The sequence below is a fragment of the Callospermophilus lateralis genome, chromosome 13 (assembly GCF_048772815.1).
Source record: "Callospermophilus lateralis isolate mCalLat2 chromosome 13, mCalLat2.hap1, whole genome shotgun sequence".
NCBI classification, from domain to species: domain Eukaryota; kingdom Metazoa; phylum Chordata; class Mammalia; order Rodentia; family Sciuridae; genus Callospermophilus; species Callospermophilus lateralis.
In genome coordinates this window covers 101,139,742-101,157,432 of record NC_135317.1, presented here as the reverse complement: position 1 = coordinate 101,157,432, position 17,691 = coordinate 101,139,742, and the positions used below count along the sequence as shown (strand labels likewise).

General features: G+C 37.9%; 1 protein-coding gene across 4 annotated transcripts in view; it reads right to left on the bottom strand.

Moving 5' to 3' along the window:
* The window catches only part of Cop1 (COP1 E3 ubiquitin ligase), a 178,873-nt gene extending 162,048 nt beyond the window's left edge, over window positions 1–16,825 (bottom strand). For 3 of the 4 annotated variants that reach the window (XM_076872857.2, XM_076872859.2, XM_076872858.2), the window contains exon 1: window positions 16,148–16,825. In XM_076872857.2, coding sequence (XP_076728972.1) covers window positions 16,148–16,566 — 419 coding nt within the window. In that variant the 5' untranslated portion in view covers window positions 16,567–16,825. Of the gene's footprint in view, window positions 1–16,115 lie in introns of all 4 variants that reach the window. The other variant, XM_076872860.1, reaches the window with a different exon arrangement.
* Between the last annotated feature and the right edge of the window lie 866 nt (window positions 16,826–17,691).

Genomic DNA, 17,691 nt, shown 5'->3' with positions numbered 1-17,691 from the left:
GAAAAATAAACCTACTTGCAATATTAGTAAGCACCAAATAAGCACTCAAATATCAGGATGATGGCACTGATGATTAATTCCACCAAAAGAAACAGTTACAAGAATTGAAAGGATTGCTTCTTAGAGGACTATCTTAGGAATATTGAAGGGGAAGTTTTGTTTCTTATCATTCATTATAAGACATTTTAGCCTAAATCTATTTTTAAATGGTATTTAATTTTAATTGACACATAAAAATTGCACATAATTATGGGGTACCATGTGACGTTTCAAAAAGTGTATGCACTGTGTAATGTTCCAATCAGGGTAAACATACCTTGCTCCTTAAACATTTATTATTTCCTTAGGTGACAATATTTAAAAGCCTTCTCTTTTAGCTTTTTGAAATATACAGTAATTAGCTATACTCCCCCTATTGTGCAATAAAATACTAGAACTTATTTCTCCAAATCATATCGTAGTGTACATTAACAGACCTTTCCTAATCCCTTCTTCCCCTATTGTACCCAGCCTCTAGTAACTATTATTCTACTCTCTATTTCTGCAAGATCAACTACTTTAGATTCCACATGTAAGAGAATTCAAGCAGTCCTTGCTTGAACTGCGCCTGATTTATTTCACTTAACATTATGATCTTCAGTTTCATTTGTATCAAATAAATCATACATAATTATGATTTTTAAAAAGTCCATCTGAAAGAAACTCTATAGTCTCAATACTAATTTTTAAAACTAAAAAAAGTCTTGGACAATAGTAAATATACAAAATTTTCTACCACACATCTAGGTATTAACATACCAATCTTTCAAACAGCTCCTATAACAAGGCATTTTTTAAATAAGGAAAAGGAGATAGATCTTTCCAATTCCAAATTAAATACATTAACAAATGTGAGTAACAATGCTTCCAATGGACATTTTACGGCTGGCTGTGGCATCTACAATGAACCAACTGTGAATATCCATCAAAAATCCCCTCACGGCATTTACAATCTAATAGGAAACAGATAATAAATAAGATAAATAAAGATCTTCTATAATAAGGTTAGATTATGATATGCTAAGGAAAAATAAAGTGGAGAAATGGACTAGAAATGGTTGCGCTGGGAAATGGGTTGTAAATTTAGGAAATGGATAGTCAGGGAAGACTCAATGAGAAGCTGACATTTAAGTAAATATTTCAAGGTAGTGAAGAAATCATCTACATGGCAATCTAGTAGAACAACAATCTGGAAAACAGAAGAATAAGTACAAATGTCCTAAGGCAGGAAATATAACTGACATGTTCAAAGACTAGCAAGAAGACCTGCAGAATAAGCAAGTGAGAAAATAGCAGAAGACCAAGACAAAGCTAAAGAGATGTCGAGTTTACAGGAGCCAACTTGAAGAATTCAAAGTAAAGTTAAGGACTTTGGCTTTATACAGTAAATTAAACAGAAATTCATTGGAAGGTTGAGAACAAAGATGTGATGACATGGTTAGACAAAATGATGAACCAAATCACTCCACCTGACACAAAGAGACTAAAGGAATCAAAAGTAGGAACAGTAAAGGAAGCTATTATACTCCAGGTGAGAAATACTCTTGGACTGGACAGCAGGTTGTTTCACATGAAGCTCTATAATCCATTAATTAATTTTTTGTTTTAAAAGAGAACTGCAGTGGGTGCCATGTCATATAATATGCTCCACTAACACTAAAAGTTGTAAAACCTAAAAACTACCATCAGATCAGTTTAAACCCGTAGCTTTTAAGGAATATCGTCTAAGTAATTAAATAGAAGAAAATCTTCATTTCTGTCATCAAAAGCTAGCTTTATGACCTTCATGAAAAATAGAATTAACTGAAGCTAATCCTAGCTATGCTATCTACAGCTTTATGACTTTGGACAAGTAGTTTAATCTCTGTAATCCCATTTCCTCATTTATACAACTGGGATAACATTTAAATCACAGAACCACTGTACTCATTAATAAGACATCTACAAAGTGCTCAGTGCTATGCCTGGTATACAGTATTTCATTAGTGACAGAATAAACAAAGAAGAGATAATATGGAAAATTATGTACCAGTGATAAAATTGGTTCTACAAATTCAAGCTGAAACCACCCCCAAGATGATGGTATTTGAAGCCTAAGCCTTCAGAGGTGATGAGCTAATGAGGGCAGAGCCCTTAAAAAAGAGGCCCCAAGGAGCAAGACTGTTCCATCCATCATGTTAGGACAGAGTAAGCATGCCATTTTTCATAGACCAATAATCCATGGGCCAGAATTGGCATCTTTGACAGATGACTAATCTGCCAGAAGACTAACCTTAAACTTGCCAGCTTCCACAATTGTGAGAAATAAGTTTCTGTTGTTTATAAACCATCTTATTTAAGTTATTTTGCTTTACCAATTTGAATGGAATAATACATTTTGAAAGGGTGGCATCCATCCAAGCAAAAAACTTGAAGGAATTCCTATTAGATAGGCAGAAGATAGAATAAAAGAAGATAAAAGGGTTGACCAACCACTCCCTTTCCTAAGAAATAGAAGGCAGATGACAGGAACTACAGCAATTCAAAGGAGATCGCCAAAAACACCACACTTTCTTTTCAATTTTTTAAGGGCAAGAACACATCCAGAGTAGGTTCAGGAAGAAACCTTTAACAATCCATTTAGAACCCCTCCTATTCTGCCCATTGATAGCATTCACAAAAGGATAGGCCAAAAGACCCAAGCACAAGCACAAGCACAGCAAACACCAAAAATGGCAGCCAGGCCAAACATATAGATGCCTGGAACTTGATACAAATCCCTAAAACTTTTAGACTCCCAAAATATCTCACAAATACCCAAAACTTTTTCCAGCTTTGAAGTCTAATTGACAAAATTTTTATATATTTAAGGTATTCAACATGTTTTGATACACATATACACTGTGAAATGCTTAACATAATCAAGCTAATTAACATATGTATCACCTCACAGTTACCTTTTTTTCTTTTTGTAGTGAGAATATTTATGATCTATTCTCGGCCAGTTAAGTCTAATGCAGCATTACCAGATACAGCCAACATGCTATACATTAAATCCCCAAAGGTTATTCATCATGCATAACTGAAAGTTGGTATCTTTTGATCCATCTCTCCATTTCCCAATTTTCCTAACCTTTGGCAGCCAGTTTTACCTGTTTCTATGAGATCAACACATCTAAGTAAGATCACACACATAAATAAGTACAATCTACACAGATCTAAGTAAGATCACTAAGTATTTATCTTTCTATGCATGGCTTATTTCACTTAGCATAATTCCTTTAGGTTCATCTGTGTTGTGGCAAGTGGCAGTATTTCCTTCTTATTTAAGGTTTAATACTATGATCTGAACGTATCTGACAAAATTCGTTATATTGAAATATAATGGCTAATGTAATGTATGAAGAGGTAGGACAGTAAGGAGGTAATTAAATTATTTTGGCAGAGGGATTAAGACCCTTATAAAAGGGCTTCAGGAAATGAGTTTGCTCTCTTCTGCCATGAGAGGAGTCTGTTTATTCCCTTTTTTACTCTCCCACTTTCTGTCCTATGAGAAACTGTTGAAGGCACCATCTTGGAAGTAGAGAATGGTGAGAAATAAATTTCTATTATTTATTACCCAATATCAGCTATTTTGTTATAGCAATACAAGCAGACTAAGACACTGAATAATATTCCATTATGTACCGCATACATGTTCTTCTCCTTACCCATCAATGGTTATTTAGGTTGATTCCATATCTCAACTAGCATAAATGGTACAGGAAAGAATATGGTAGTGCAAACATGTCATTCATATATACATATGGTTTTTGGTTTTTTGGGGTGTTTTTTTTTTTGCTACAAAGGCATCCCTTAGTATCCACAGGGCATTGGTTCCAGGACCACTCAGATATAAAAATTTGCAAATGCTCAAGTTCCTTATATAAAATGACATAGTATTTGCATAGTTACAAGATTTTAAATAATCTTCTCTACATTATTTACAGTACCTAATGCAACGTAAATGCTCTATAAACCAGTGTTTAGAGAATAAGAAACAAAGCCTATACATGTTCAGTAGAGAGATATTTTTTCTGAATATTTTCAATCTGCAACCTCTTGGTTAAATACACAGATGCAGATCCCATGGATACAAGATCATATGGTAGTTTTATTGTATTTGAAAAACCTCCATACTGTTTTCAACAATGGCTGAACTAATTTATATTCCCACTAACAGTATACCAAGGTATACCAAGGTTCCCTTTAATCCATATCACTGCTGACAATTTTTATCTCCCAGAACTTCTTATGGACTCCCGAATACATGTGGTATTATCAAAAAAGAGAAGAATTTACAAATGGATTAAAGTCCCTGCTGGAACTGTTTATACCTTCTGTATCACCATAATACAAACAATTCCTATATATCAACATACACAACCAGTATAAAAACATGGGAAAAGATGTGAATTACTAATTCATAAAAAGGAAAAATGTCTTTCAAGTATACAGAACTATTCCAATTCACTAGTAAAAGATGCAATTTAAAACAATAAAATAATACTCTGTCTCTACTAAATTATTAAAAAATTATAATATCAAGTATGTTAGATATTGAAGAAATAAGAATCTTCATACACAGCAAGTGGGCAATCTAGGATTAATTATTCATATATTTAATGACCCAGAAATTCCACTCCTGAGATTTTATGTAAATACACACACACACATCAGAGTATATAGCTATGTGTCTATGTGGGTATGTATGCAAATGTATGTGTGCACTTTTGTGTATGTGTATATATGTATGTATACATATGTGTGTGTATGTATTCATATACATATATCATATCCCAAATAACCATGTTTGTCAATAAGAGAATATCTATGCAGATACCTGCAGCAGCAGTACTGTAATAGTACTGAATCAAAGGCAGCCTAGATGTTCATCATGAGTAAAATAAAAAAGTAAAATGTGCTTGTAAAATGTGTTTGTGGCAATCAACCACCGCCTGTACCACTATCGCCAATGCTGCCGCCTCTGATTCCCCTGCTGCCAACCTGAGATTACCTGGAGGTCTTCTTTCTGGTTGCTGCTGCCACAGAAGAAACTGCTGCCCCAGATGCAACTGAAGCCAATACTGATGCTGACCCCCCAGAGATCACCTGGTGACATTGCCCCCACAGCTACAGCTGCCGCTACTGCTGACCCACTGCCTGCTGCCAACAACCATGGCTACTACCACTGCTTCCATAGCCTAGAGGACTGCTGTGGGGGAGACTACAGGTTTGGTTGCACATGGCTGCACCCATTTTGGGATACCAGCCAGGGCCTGGGGCTTGGGTGCCAGCAGGTTTACCACCACAAGAGCCTCTGTCTGGGGACTGCAGCTGGGAACTTCAGGTCCAATGTGGGGGTGCCTGCGGGTTTGGAGGAACCTGGGGTCTTCCTGCCGAGAGTGCTGGTGGTCCTTGTCTTGGTGCTGCCTCAGGGGTGCTCTTTTGCATAAGTGTATCCTCTAGTGGTCTCTCTGCAAGTAGGAACAGCACTGAGATCTTGGGAATGCAGTGTGGCTGAGCCTAAGGTATCTGAAGCCCAGATCGGTAGGACAGAGGCTGGGTTTGCGATCCCAAGAGATGTCAGAGACAGGGCTGAGAAACTGTTGAACACTGACAGAGACAGTTCGACTTTCCAGCAAGATTTATTTTATTTTTTGATTTACTAATTTCTCTACCATATTTGGAACAGGATGTTTTTATGCATCAGTGTGTGAAGGACAATGATATATGAATGGTGTTTCGCATTTTTGTTGTATTCTTGTCTCTTTAATTTTTTCTCTTTGTTCTTATTCTTCCTCTCTTATCTATTTTCCTTTTCCAACTTTTCTCCAACAGCCAATCTCCTCTTCCACTCTTCCTGTGAATTTTTGCTTCTAGCTTCTCTCTTCCTCCCTCACAAATATTGCATACTACACTACCTCTGTTCTCTCATCCATCATTTGAAATTTTAAATTGTTTTTAAAATACTCTGTACTATACATAGTTATTGAACTCATCATTTTGGTTTGAGAAAGCAGTAGACACCTTAGTGGGAGCTATTAGGTTTAAGGCTATATATTGTGTAACTGAGTGCTGTTGATATTGGTCTCACCAGTAAAGATAAAGCACTGGAAACCTTCAGGGACACTATAGGTCTATGGGGTAGAATTTAGCCTGCCTTAGATCCATACTTTTAGATGGGAAAACACACTAACAACACGGAAAAAACAAGGGAATAAAGCACTCCAAACAAACCAAGATGCTTCAACAAAAGAAGCCACTGATAACAAACACAACAGAAGAAATGTCCAAGAAGGAGTTCAGATTGTATATAGTTAAATTGATATGTGAGGTAAAGGATAGTACAAGGAGTGAAATCAAAGAAAAAATATAGGAAGTGAAAGACCACTTCAATAAAGAGAAATCGTGAAAATAAAAAAAAAAACAAGCAGAAATCCTCGAAATTAAGGAATCAGTAAAACAAATTATAAATTCAATAGAAAGAATCACCAACAGACTAGATCACTTGGAAGACAGAACCTCAGATAACAAAGACAAAATATATAATCTTGAAAGTAGAGTTGAATATGTGGAGAAGATGGTAAGAAACCAAGAACAGAATATGCAAGAATTGTGGAATAAATGAAAATAACCAAATTTAAGAGTTAAGCTTTTGAGGGTATGGGTTGAGAAATCAGTTGAGATCTGAATAGGTTTCTCCCATATATAATTTGATTTTTTTCTCTCACAACCTATAAGATTTTTATCTTTGTTCTCTGTGTTAGTCATTCTCATTAAAATGTGTCTTGGTGTGGGACTGCTGTAATTTTGTACATTTGGGGTACTGTTAGCCACTTGTAGACACTGAGATAAATCACATAAATACTATTATCTCATACTAGACAAGGGTACCAAAAACATTCACTGGAAAAAAAGATAGCCTATTCAACAAATGGTGCTGGCAAAAGTGGAAATCCATATGTAGCAAAATGAAATTAACTATCTCTCACCCTGGACAAAAATCAACTCAAAGTGGATCAAAGACTTAGGCACTAGAACAGAGACCCTGCACCTAACAGAAGAAAAGATAGACCCAAATCTTTACCACATCAGCCTAGGATCTGACTTCCTGAACAAGAATCCTAGAGTGCAAGAAGTAAAATCAAGAATCAATAAATGGGATGGATCCAAATTAAAAAGCTTCTTCTCAGCAAAGGAAACAATTAATAATGTGAGAGAGAGCCTACAGATTGGGAGAAAATTTTTACCACATGCACCTCCAATAAAGCATTAATCTCTAGGATATAGAAAGAACTCAAAAAAATTATCACCAAAATAAATAAATAAATGGGCTAAGGAACTGGAGAAATACAATTGATCAGCAAAATATATGAAATAAAAGTGTTCAACATCTCTAGCAATTAGAGAAATGTAAATCAAAACTACTCTAAGATTTCATTTCACTCCTGTCAGAATGGTAATCATCAAGAATACAGGCAACAATATGCTATCGAGGATGTGGTGAAAAAGGTACACTCATACATTGCTGGTAGGATTGTAAACTGGTTCAACCAGTATGGAAAGCAGTATGAAAATTCCTCAGAAAACTGGGAATGGAACCACCATTTGACCCAGCTAAGGACTTAAAATCAGCATACTATAGTGATGCAGCCACATCAATGTTTATAGCATCTCAATGCACAATAGCTAAACTATGGAACCAACCTAGATGTCCCTCAATAGATGAATGGACAAAGAAAATGTGGTATATATACTCAATGGAATATTACTCAACTTTAAAGACGACTGAAAATATGACATTTGCCAGTAAATGGTCGGAGTTGGAGAATATTATGCTAAGCGAAATAAGCCAACCCCACAAAACCAAAGATTGAACGTTTTCTCTAATATGCGGATGCTAATTCACAATAAGGGGGGGGGGGGGGTGCGCGGAGGAGCTAGGAAAGAATAGCGTTACCTTAAAGTAGGTAAAGTGATGGAATGGGAGGGGCAGGGATGTGGGGATAGGAAAGATAATAGAATGAAACAGACACTATTACTATATGTATATATGTGACTACATGACCAATGAGATTCTGCAACATGTACACTCAGAAAAATGAGAAATTATATCCCATCTATGTGTATCAAAGTGCATAAATGCATTCTACTGTCATGTATAACTAATTAAAACAAATTTTAAAAAAAATTTTAAATGTGTGCACATCATGCAAGAGTCAGAAAGAATGATGTGGCTCAGTGGTAGAACACTAGCCTAACATGCATAAAGCATTGTGTTCAATCCCCAGCAGCACTTAAAAAAAACCAAATAAAATAAAGATATTTTGTCCATCTACAACTAAAAATATTAAAAAAAAAAAAAAAGTTAGAAGGAATGAGCCAAAGGCACATGCAACATGGCTTGATGCTTTATAAAGAGAAAACAAAAATAAAAATGACCTGTGCATAATAAATTTATATAAACTTAAAGCATATATAAAAATATATCTCACAACAATACATTTATATACTCCACAACTGAAGAGGAAACTTGGGGAGAATTGGAAAATGAAAATAGAGATTTAGAAAATAAGGGGGGAAATACAATCCCCTATTTAGTAAGATCTAAGATGTCATCAATAATGAGATGTACCATTACATACCACTAAAAATAGAAACAACTGTAAATATAAAACCTTCTTATCAGTAAAAAATTATATAAGAGGGCTGGGGTTGTAGCTCAGTGGTAGAATGTTTGCCTTGCATGTGTGAGGCACTGGGTTTGATCCTAAGCATCACATAATAAATATAATAAAGGTATCATGTCCATCTACAACTAAAACAAAATGTTTAAAAAAGTGTATAAGAAAATGTGGTACACTCATAATGGAATACTAATATTGCCATAAAAATGAAATTCTGTCATTTATAGTAACATAAGTGGAACTGGAGAATATTATGTTGAGTAAAAATAAGGCAAGCACAGAGAGACAAATACCCAAACTTTTCACTTATATGTGGAAGCTAAAAAGTTGATCTCAAAGAGGTAGAGAATAGAATAGTGTCTGTCAGACTGGAAGGTTTTGGGAAAGGAGGATGGAGAAAGGAAGGTTTGTGAGGACAAGGGTAAAGCTGGACAGGAAGAATAGCTTTTAATATCTTATAGCAAGATGACTGACTGCTTCATATTGTTCAAAATAGCTAGCTGAGAGTTCAAAATAGCTATACTGAATGTTCCCAACACAATGATAAATGCCTGAGATGATAGACTGCCAGTTGCCCTGATCTGATTATTACACAATGTACACATGTATCTTATAAATGTGTTCAAGTACTACTATGTGTTAACTAAGTACCACATGCCTATATAAGTTTTCACTTATATAGGCATGTGGTACTTCTAAAAAAATATCTATCTTTATAGATATGTATGTATACATTTGTATGTCTTAACTATATTTATTTATGATCCTCTTTTTTATTTTGAGACAGGGTCTCACCAATTACATAAAAATAAATAAATAAAGATATTGTGTCCATCTACAACTAAAAAAATATGTTTTTAAAAAAGGGGCCCCTGAGATAAAAGTAATATTATTCATTCATTCATTCATTCATTTTGGTGCTAGGAGTTGAACCGAGGCTTTTCAGACACTAAGTACTCACTCTACTACTGAACTACACCCTAGCCACCAAAAAGATAATTTTGTTGTTTAATGCTTTTCCTGAAACTATTTAGACTTACACAAGTTTTGTCACATAGCACTCTTGTGAATATAGACAGAAAAAAACTAGAGTTTCCCACAAATTCTCATTTTTAAGTGTTTAACTTTTCTGAATTATTTTTCTATCATTACTGATATCTAGATTTTCCACACAATACTGTCCAATATTTTGGTGATGCGGCATTTATTAAGGGAATCCACAACAGAACTAAAAGCTATTGGTATTACGACAGTGTTTTTTGTAATGAGAAACATGACTAATTCACTTGCATTCAAGGTCAACATTTAACTGGAAACAACTTTCCTCTTACCATACATACTCAAAAAACTGGGTGAAAAAATAAAGGAAACCCTGGTTTCAGATATTGAACACAAGATAGCACCAATTTTTTAAAATAAAACAAAAACTGAATTCTACAGCTGAAAAATGACATCTACAATAAAAAATTCACCTACAAGCAAAAACAATATTGGAAAAATAAAAAATATATAGGGATAAAATTACTTATAAGCAAATATTCTTGAGTTATATTCAAATAGTCAAAAAATGAAAATAATCCAGAGTGGACAAATTGTGCATAAATTAAAAGTTAGAAAGCATAATTCCAAAAAAGTCGACAAGTGCACAATCCTACAGTCACAGCTATTAGGAAGCCTGAGGTAGAGGGATCAGCTGAGTCCAGGATTTCAAGATCAGATAAACATAGCAAGAACCTGCCTCAAAAAAAGAAGAGAGAAAAAGGTAATAAAACTACAGTACAAACAATATAGTTTAATCTCAAAAAAACATGCTTAGTGAAACAAGCCACAAAAGAGCATATAATACATGAATTAACATAAAATTTTACAATAGGAAAAACTATCTAGAAATAGAAGTCAGATTAATGGCGACCATGAATAAGAGTAAAGAAGATTTAACTGTAAAAGTGCATGAAGAAACTTTCTAGAGTGATTGAAATGTCCTATATTTTAAATGTTAGTGATTACACAGGTACATATATGTAACAAAACTCAGTAAACTATAAATTATACCTCAGTGAAACTGAATCATTAAAAAAAAAAAGTTTTTCCCAGTATCTTGGGTCAAAAATTCCAAAAGGAGTCCTTCTGATAGACCCAACCTATGTCACACACTCATTTCTGAATCAATTAATCAAAAATGCTTAGAAATTTTGAAAGGCCATTTTGAGAACAGCAGCAGAAACTGGTACAGGTGATAGATGCTTATAATAGATGACAAAATTCTCATGATGAAACTTTAACTCCCAATGTAATGGAATTAGGAGATGAAGTCTTTTGGAGACAACTGGGTTCAGATAAGGGTGAGAGGGTGGAAAACCCCTCATGATGGGATTATATCCTTGTAAGTCTAGAATTTGCTCTAATGGAGCCACATAGCAACAAGGTGTCTATCTACAAGACAGGAAGTGGGCCCTCACCAGACACTGGATCTACCAATGCTTTCATCTTAGGCTTCACAGCCTCCAGAACTGTGAGAGATAAATGTTCTTTTGTTCAACTTACCCAGTCTATGGTATTTTTGTTAAAGCCGACTGAATTAAGACAATGTTATAATTTGTGGTTGAGTACGCAATAATCACTGAAGAATCTGATAGTGCTGGAATGGTCTGAGGATACTAAGTCTCTCAAATCAATAAACTAAAACATACATCACAATAAATTAATAAAGCCTAGCAATAAGGAGAACCCAGTCTACCACAAAGCCACACACATCAACAGTGTCTGCTAGGGGATGGGGATAGAGCATGCACACAACCCTTCTGAAAAGTAGGTGTGAAGCTGAAAACTGTGAAGAAAAGCTTTCTGGCATCCCAAATTTCACCCCACACTCAAGACAACATTGGTGAAATGTGAAGCCTTTGGTAGATGAAAGGTGACTACACAGCAATAACAAAATCCAAATTCAGCCCAACTCCTGGCCACGCTGACTCACCTAACAGGAGGGGTGTAATTATTTTCAGGCATCAACATTACTGGACATGCAATCTCCAGTATGAAATATACATAAAACCAAAACCAAACAAATCCAAAAAGCCAAAGCAATCAACAAGTTTCAAGAGAAAATTCCACTGGTAAGCCTATGAGACAAAAACTATGATTAATGTGAGTAGATCTAGCAGAAAAAATGGCAATATGCACGAAAAACGAATTTCAGCAAAGACATGGAAACTAAAAGGGAAAATAAAATGAAATTGCTAAAACTTTTTAAAACACATGATCTGGGACAAAGCATTCTTTTGATGGACTCACCAAAACACACAAAAAAAGAACCAATAAATATGAAAAGAGGTCAACAGAAATGGTTCAAATTAAAACACTAAGGGAAAAAAAAAAAGAACAGAGTATCCAAGAGCCACGGGTCAATATCAAATGGTATAGCAAGTATGTAATTGAAGTCATAGGAGAAGAGGATGCATCAAAGAACTACGTTTAGAGGTAATAGCTGAACTCTTTTAAAATAACAATAGAAATCAAACCACAAATGTAAGCTCTGAAAATTACAAAAAAAGATTTTTAAAAACAAGATTCCCTAACACATACCTTGCTTTTAAACTGCTAAGACCAAAGAAAAAGAGAAAAATCTCAACCATCTGCAAGCTAAGGACAGAGGACTCAAAAGAAATCAAACCTGTGTACACTTTGATTTCATATTTCTAGGTTCTATAATTACATGAAAAAGAACTTGTAAAGTTTATACCACCCACTCTGTGATATTTTGTTATGGAAGCCCTAGCAAATGAATATACCGCATACCAAAAATAGAAAAAAAATTAGAAAAAATTAAAAGAAAACCCTAGATCACTATCACTCACAAAGAAAAAAAAACTTTTTCAAAAATCCAATAATATATTTTAAATAATGCATACAAATTGGAATGAAAGGAAAAAACTGTTTGCAGACAACCCCACTATCTTAGAAAATCCCATCTTCTACCAAAAAACCATTAGAGTGAATTTTGAAATTCACAGGATATAAATAAGGTCAATATACAAAAATAAACTGCACTGCTATATGCTAGCAACAATTAGAAACCAAAATTAAAATAACAGTTACAACAGCATCAAAAGCATGAAATACTTAGTGACAAATTTAAAAAAATATTTTCTTCTACAAGATTTAGTTCTCTTATGTCTATAACCCATTTCAAGCCAGCTTTTATGTATTTTATATATATACACATATATACGGGTATACATGTTTGTGTGTGTGTACACGTACACACACACACACACACACACACACACACACACACACACGGTATGTTGTAAAGGCTGAAGGCTTCCCCCACCCTCCAATGGATGTCTGATTATCATATTTAGGACCTCTTTAATTTCAATTTGCAAAACTTGGGTAGTTGAAAGTAAAAGGTGTTGCTCATAGAAATTAATGAAGAACTAATAATTGAAGAAACACACTATGTTTATGAATAAAACAATTCAATATCTTTAAGATGTCAAGTTTTTCTAAAATGAGTAATAGACTGAAAGAAACCCAAATTAAGAGCCTCCATCCTCTTTAATACAAAATGACAAGCAGTGAGCATGCTGGCGCACACCTGTAATTCCAGCAATTCTGCAAGGCTGAGGCAGGAGGACAGCAAATTTCAGGCCAGTCTCATCAATTCAGCCAGGACCCTGTCTCAAAATAAAAAGGACTGGGGATGTAGCTCAGTGATAAACCATCCGTGAGTTCAATGCTCCCAGGAAAGAAAGAAAAGAAGGAAGGAAGGAGGAGAGGAGAGATACAGAATTGGAGGGAGAAAACAAACAAACAGACAGGCAATTTTGTTTCTTTATGGTTCTAGGGATCCCATGCAGGGCCCTGAGCATGCTAAAGAAGCACTCTATCACCAAGTTACGCCCTCAGCCCTCACAAATAATTTTTAAATGTATGTGGAAATGGAAAGAACCTTAATAACCAAAACAATTTTGAAATACAGGAACAAAATTATACTGATTTCAAGATTAATGCAGTCATAAAAACAATATAGTAATGGTGTAGAGAAAAAACATATAAATCAATAGAACAGAATACAAATTCCATAAAATTCATACATAAATAGCTAATTTGAAGAGAGATACTAAGAAACCGTAATGAACAAAGATGGTCTTTTCAACAATTGGTGCTAGGATAATCAGATTCCATGGGTAATGAAAGGAGGTGGATCTCAGCCATAAGAAACGCATAAATCTTCTAGAAGAAAATCTGTGTGACTTCATGCTAGACAACAATTTCTTAGCTTAGACATTTAAAAATAATCACAAACAATAAAAGAAAAAAAATCAATAAACTAGACTTTTTTTTGGCCCCTGAAGAAAACTAGAAAAAAAATGAAAAGGTAAACAACAGACTGGGAAAAAAAAATATCACACTACCTAAGACTGACAAGACATGTAATCAGAATCTAAAACGAACCCTTACAAGTCAAAATGACAAGCAACTTAGGAGAAAAATAGGCAAGAGGTCAGAACAGATGCTTCATAAAAGATATGCAAATAAAAAATAAGTAGTTGACTTATGCTCAACACCACTAGTTATTAAAGTAATGCGAATTATGACAAAACCACCATATATCCACTAGTGATTAAAATTTAAAAGGCTGAAAACACAAAATGTGGGCAAGGATGTAAAACAATACAATTTTTTTTTTATGTTGCTAGTAGAAAATGCAAAGGGTACAGCAACTTCAGAAAAACTTTTGTAGTTTCATTCATTCATTTATTCTGCAATACTGGGAGTTGAACCCAGGGGCGCTACTGAGCCACATCTCCAGCCCTTTTTCTATCTTTTATTCTGAGATAATCTCACCAAGCCCTTGAGGTTGGCCTTGAACTTGTAGTCCTTCTGCCTCAGACGCCTGACTGCTGGCACACCTGTGTGCCATGAAGCTGGGAGGGGAGATCAATGATCGATGTCAGGTGCTCTTCCATTCCTCTCTAATTCCTTACAGCTTTAACTGTAGTACACTGAAACTAAGATGGTGCCTTGCAGATGATGAATGTCAAATAAGTATCTGGTGAATGACTGATTGACTAATTTCCTCATTTTTCACATCTACACTACTTTAGAGACCTATGTGGATACAGGCATGTTAGCTTTCTTTTAGTCAACTGAAAATTGAAATGTGAAGTTCTAAAAACAATAACTAAATCCCACAAGCTCCCAATTTGTTTTATTAGCTTCTACTTCAGTATGCGGCACTATTAATTGGGTAAAAAAGCAAACATCTCTTAGATATACTTTAAATTATTTATACATAACAATCACAATTATAGTCCAATTTCAATGAAAAATGAATTCTGAATCCAGAATAATTTAATATAAAAGTAGAAATATGAGTAAAAAATCATTATTTTTCTGCAATAAACAGAAATCTCCTATTTCCAATTTCTAGCCCTATCATAGTTAAAATACCAAATCTGGCCCCCTTGACCCCTGAAGTGAATTGACTTCCCCAGTAATGACTGTGCAAGTCAACTTCCTAGGTCATTATTAATATTCTAAATCAATCAACAACTTACTCCAGAGAAAAGACACAAAGCCCTACCAGTTCTTAATCAGCAAAAAGCAATTACTCTCTCGTAATCCTACAAAGAATACCTAAAACAAATGAGAATTTCAAACTCTGTCTAAGACTATCCACTCCATCTTTCACTAAATGTGGTAAGCCCCACTACACTAAATATGACTGAATATTACTGTGTATCATTCAAGATGCTAAATATGACAACAGAATGTCTCTACCTGAGCATCCCTCAGGCCAGAAGTTTCAGTATACTGTTACACAGCATGCTGTAATAAAGATACATGTGACACATGGATATTTAATGAATGTGGATCTCTTGTTCAAGTTATTCAGTTGAAAAGTGGACCTTTCCTGAACAGGCTGACTACAATATCCTCCACACATTGTCAATAGGACATATTTACACATAGCCAAAATGGGTATTTAAAGACTACTTAAAACATCCCTACCCATGTTTAGAGCATCATCTACCATATTTACAATAAGCAGATTTTGACCAGCAATTCCACCCCACTACTTGTAGCTGAACAAGTACCCCAGACTAGGCGCTTAGTCCGCCAAATAGCCAAAAAATTCAAGACCCAATTTCCGTGCCCAAATTTCTTCTTTTCTCCACCATCATTTATTTGCCCCCCCCCCCCATTCCCTAAACTCCCTGCACTTCCAGCCCACCGCACTTAGCGCTCTTCACTTTCACCCCCGCTTCCCCGCCCCTAACCAGACCCTGCACAGCACCAGGGTCCCGGCTCTCCAGAGGCCGCCCCCGCCGGAGCCCCCAAGACCGAGCAGCGGGAACGCACAGTTGAGCGAGGGGGCTGCTCCTCAGACCCACCATACGAAGTCGTTGCTTTTGTCCTCGTAGGAGTTGATGAGCCCGTTGCAGAGGGGCGCGAGCAAAGGACGCTTCCTGCTGCCGCTGCTCAGGCTGGAGCTGCTCCCTCCTACGCCGGCGCTGGGCCTGGCCGCGCAGCTGAGCCGGGACAGGCCCGCGGACACCGCCCCGCCGCCGCTCGCGCCGCCGCTGCCCGACACTGCGGCCGCCACCAGCACAGGCCGCACCGGGCCGCCGAGACCGCCCGAGCCCGCGGCCTGCGCTGCCCCGCTGGACCCCAGCGCCGCCGCCGAGGCCGCCACGGAAGGCGGCGACGGGGACGAGGATAAGGACGAAGAGGCGGAAGTCACCGAGGAGGCCGCCGACGAGCCGGGGCTCGTCCCCGCGGAGCCCGACCCGGCCTGGCGGCTACCGGACATCGTGACTCCCGCCCCTCCGGCCGGGCGCTCGGAGGCGAGGGACCGCGACCGCGACCCTCCGCCGCGCCCCTCCCCTCAGCTCAGTGCATCCTGAGGACGCGCGCCGGGAGGTGGGGCTGAGGAACAATAAAGTTGGGGGGTCTCAAGGCAACCGCACCACAGCGCCTGACGCGAGGGGGCGGAGGGAACTAATCAGGCAAAGCTACAGCCGCTCTCGAGGCCGCCGCCGCGGTCCCCGTAGCAGCCAACCCAGGAGGGCCGTGCGCGCGCGAGCGGCGGAAGGGGCGGGGCGGCGGGTCTCTGCACGCCGCGGGCGGCGTCGGGCGCGCACGGCGGCTGCGTAGGCTGGAGACCCCCTGTTGGGACCTCTTTTCGCCCGTGACGTGCAGGAGGGCCGGCCGATTTAATGGGGAGAAAGAGTTAGAAGAGAGCGGGGTGGATGGCAGGGTAGGGGTTGGTTGGGAGGATCGGGAAGGGGCTCCTGAGGCGACTGCGCACGCGCACCTTGGGCACCGACGCTCGAGGTTTCCCCGGGTGTCCGCCGGGGGAGCGCGGAGTCCCACGCATGCGCGAGAGCGAGCGCGCCGCGTTCCTGAACGCGCCCGGGACGCGGGCGGTGTGTCCTGTGGGCTGGGCACGACAGGAGCTTCCACATCATGAAAGGGAAGCGCTATGGGCCGGGGACACACGGGCGAAGCCACAATCCCGGAGCAGTTATAAGAGCGTTGGACAGAATCGCCTGCTCCCGGCCCTGCTAGTCCTGGGCGATTCCGCGGCGTCGCGGGCAGCAAACCGAGATGTAGTCAGTGAAAGGCGTTAAGGTAGCTCAGTCAGAACCCGGCTCAGTGTGGGTCTGTTGTGATTCTAACAGAACCGGGTCACCTCAATTAATACCACCAGGAAATGCACCGCTTCTGGTAGATTTCCTTTGAGTGTTAAAAATTGTTGGCAGATTTTCACTTGCTACTTTGCGAACCCCTAAGATTCTGGGGCACGTAAATTTGAAACAAACGAAGTGGATGATTCTGTTTCCTTTTCTTTCCAACTTTATCGTTCCGTGATTCTCACAGGAAATCCCAGATGTAATTCTGCCCTGGGTACTGGAATTTGTAAGAGGAATTAGGA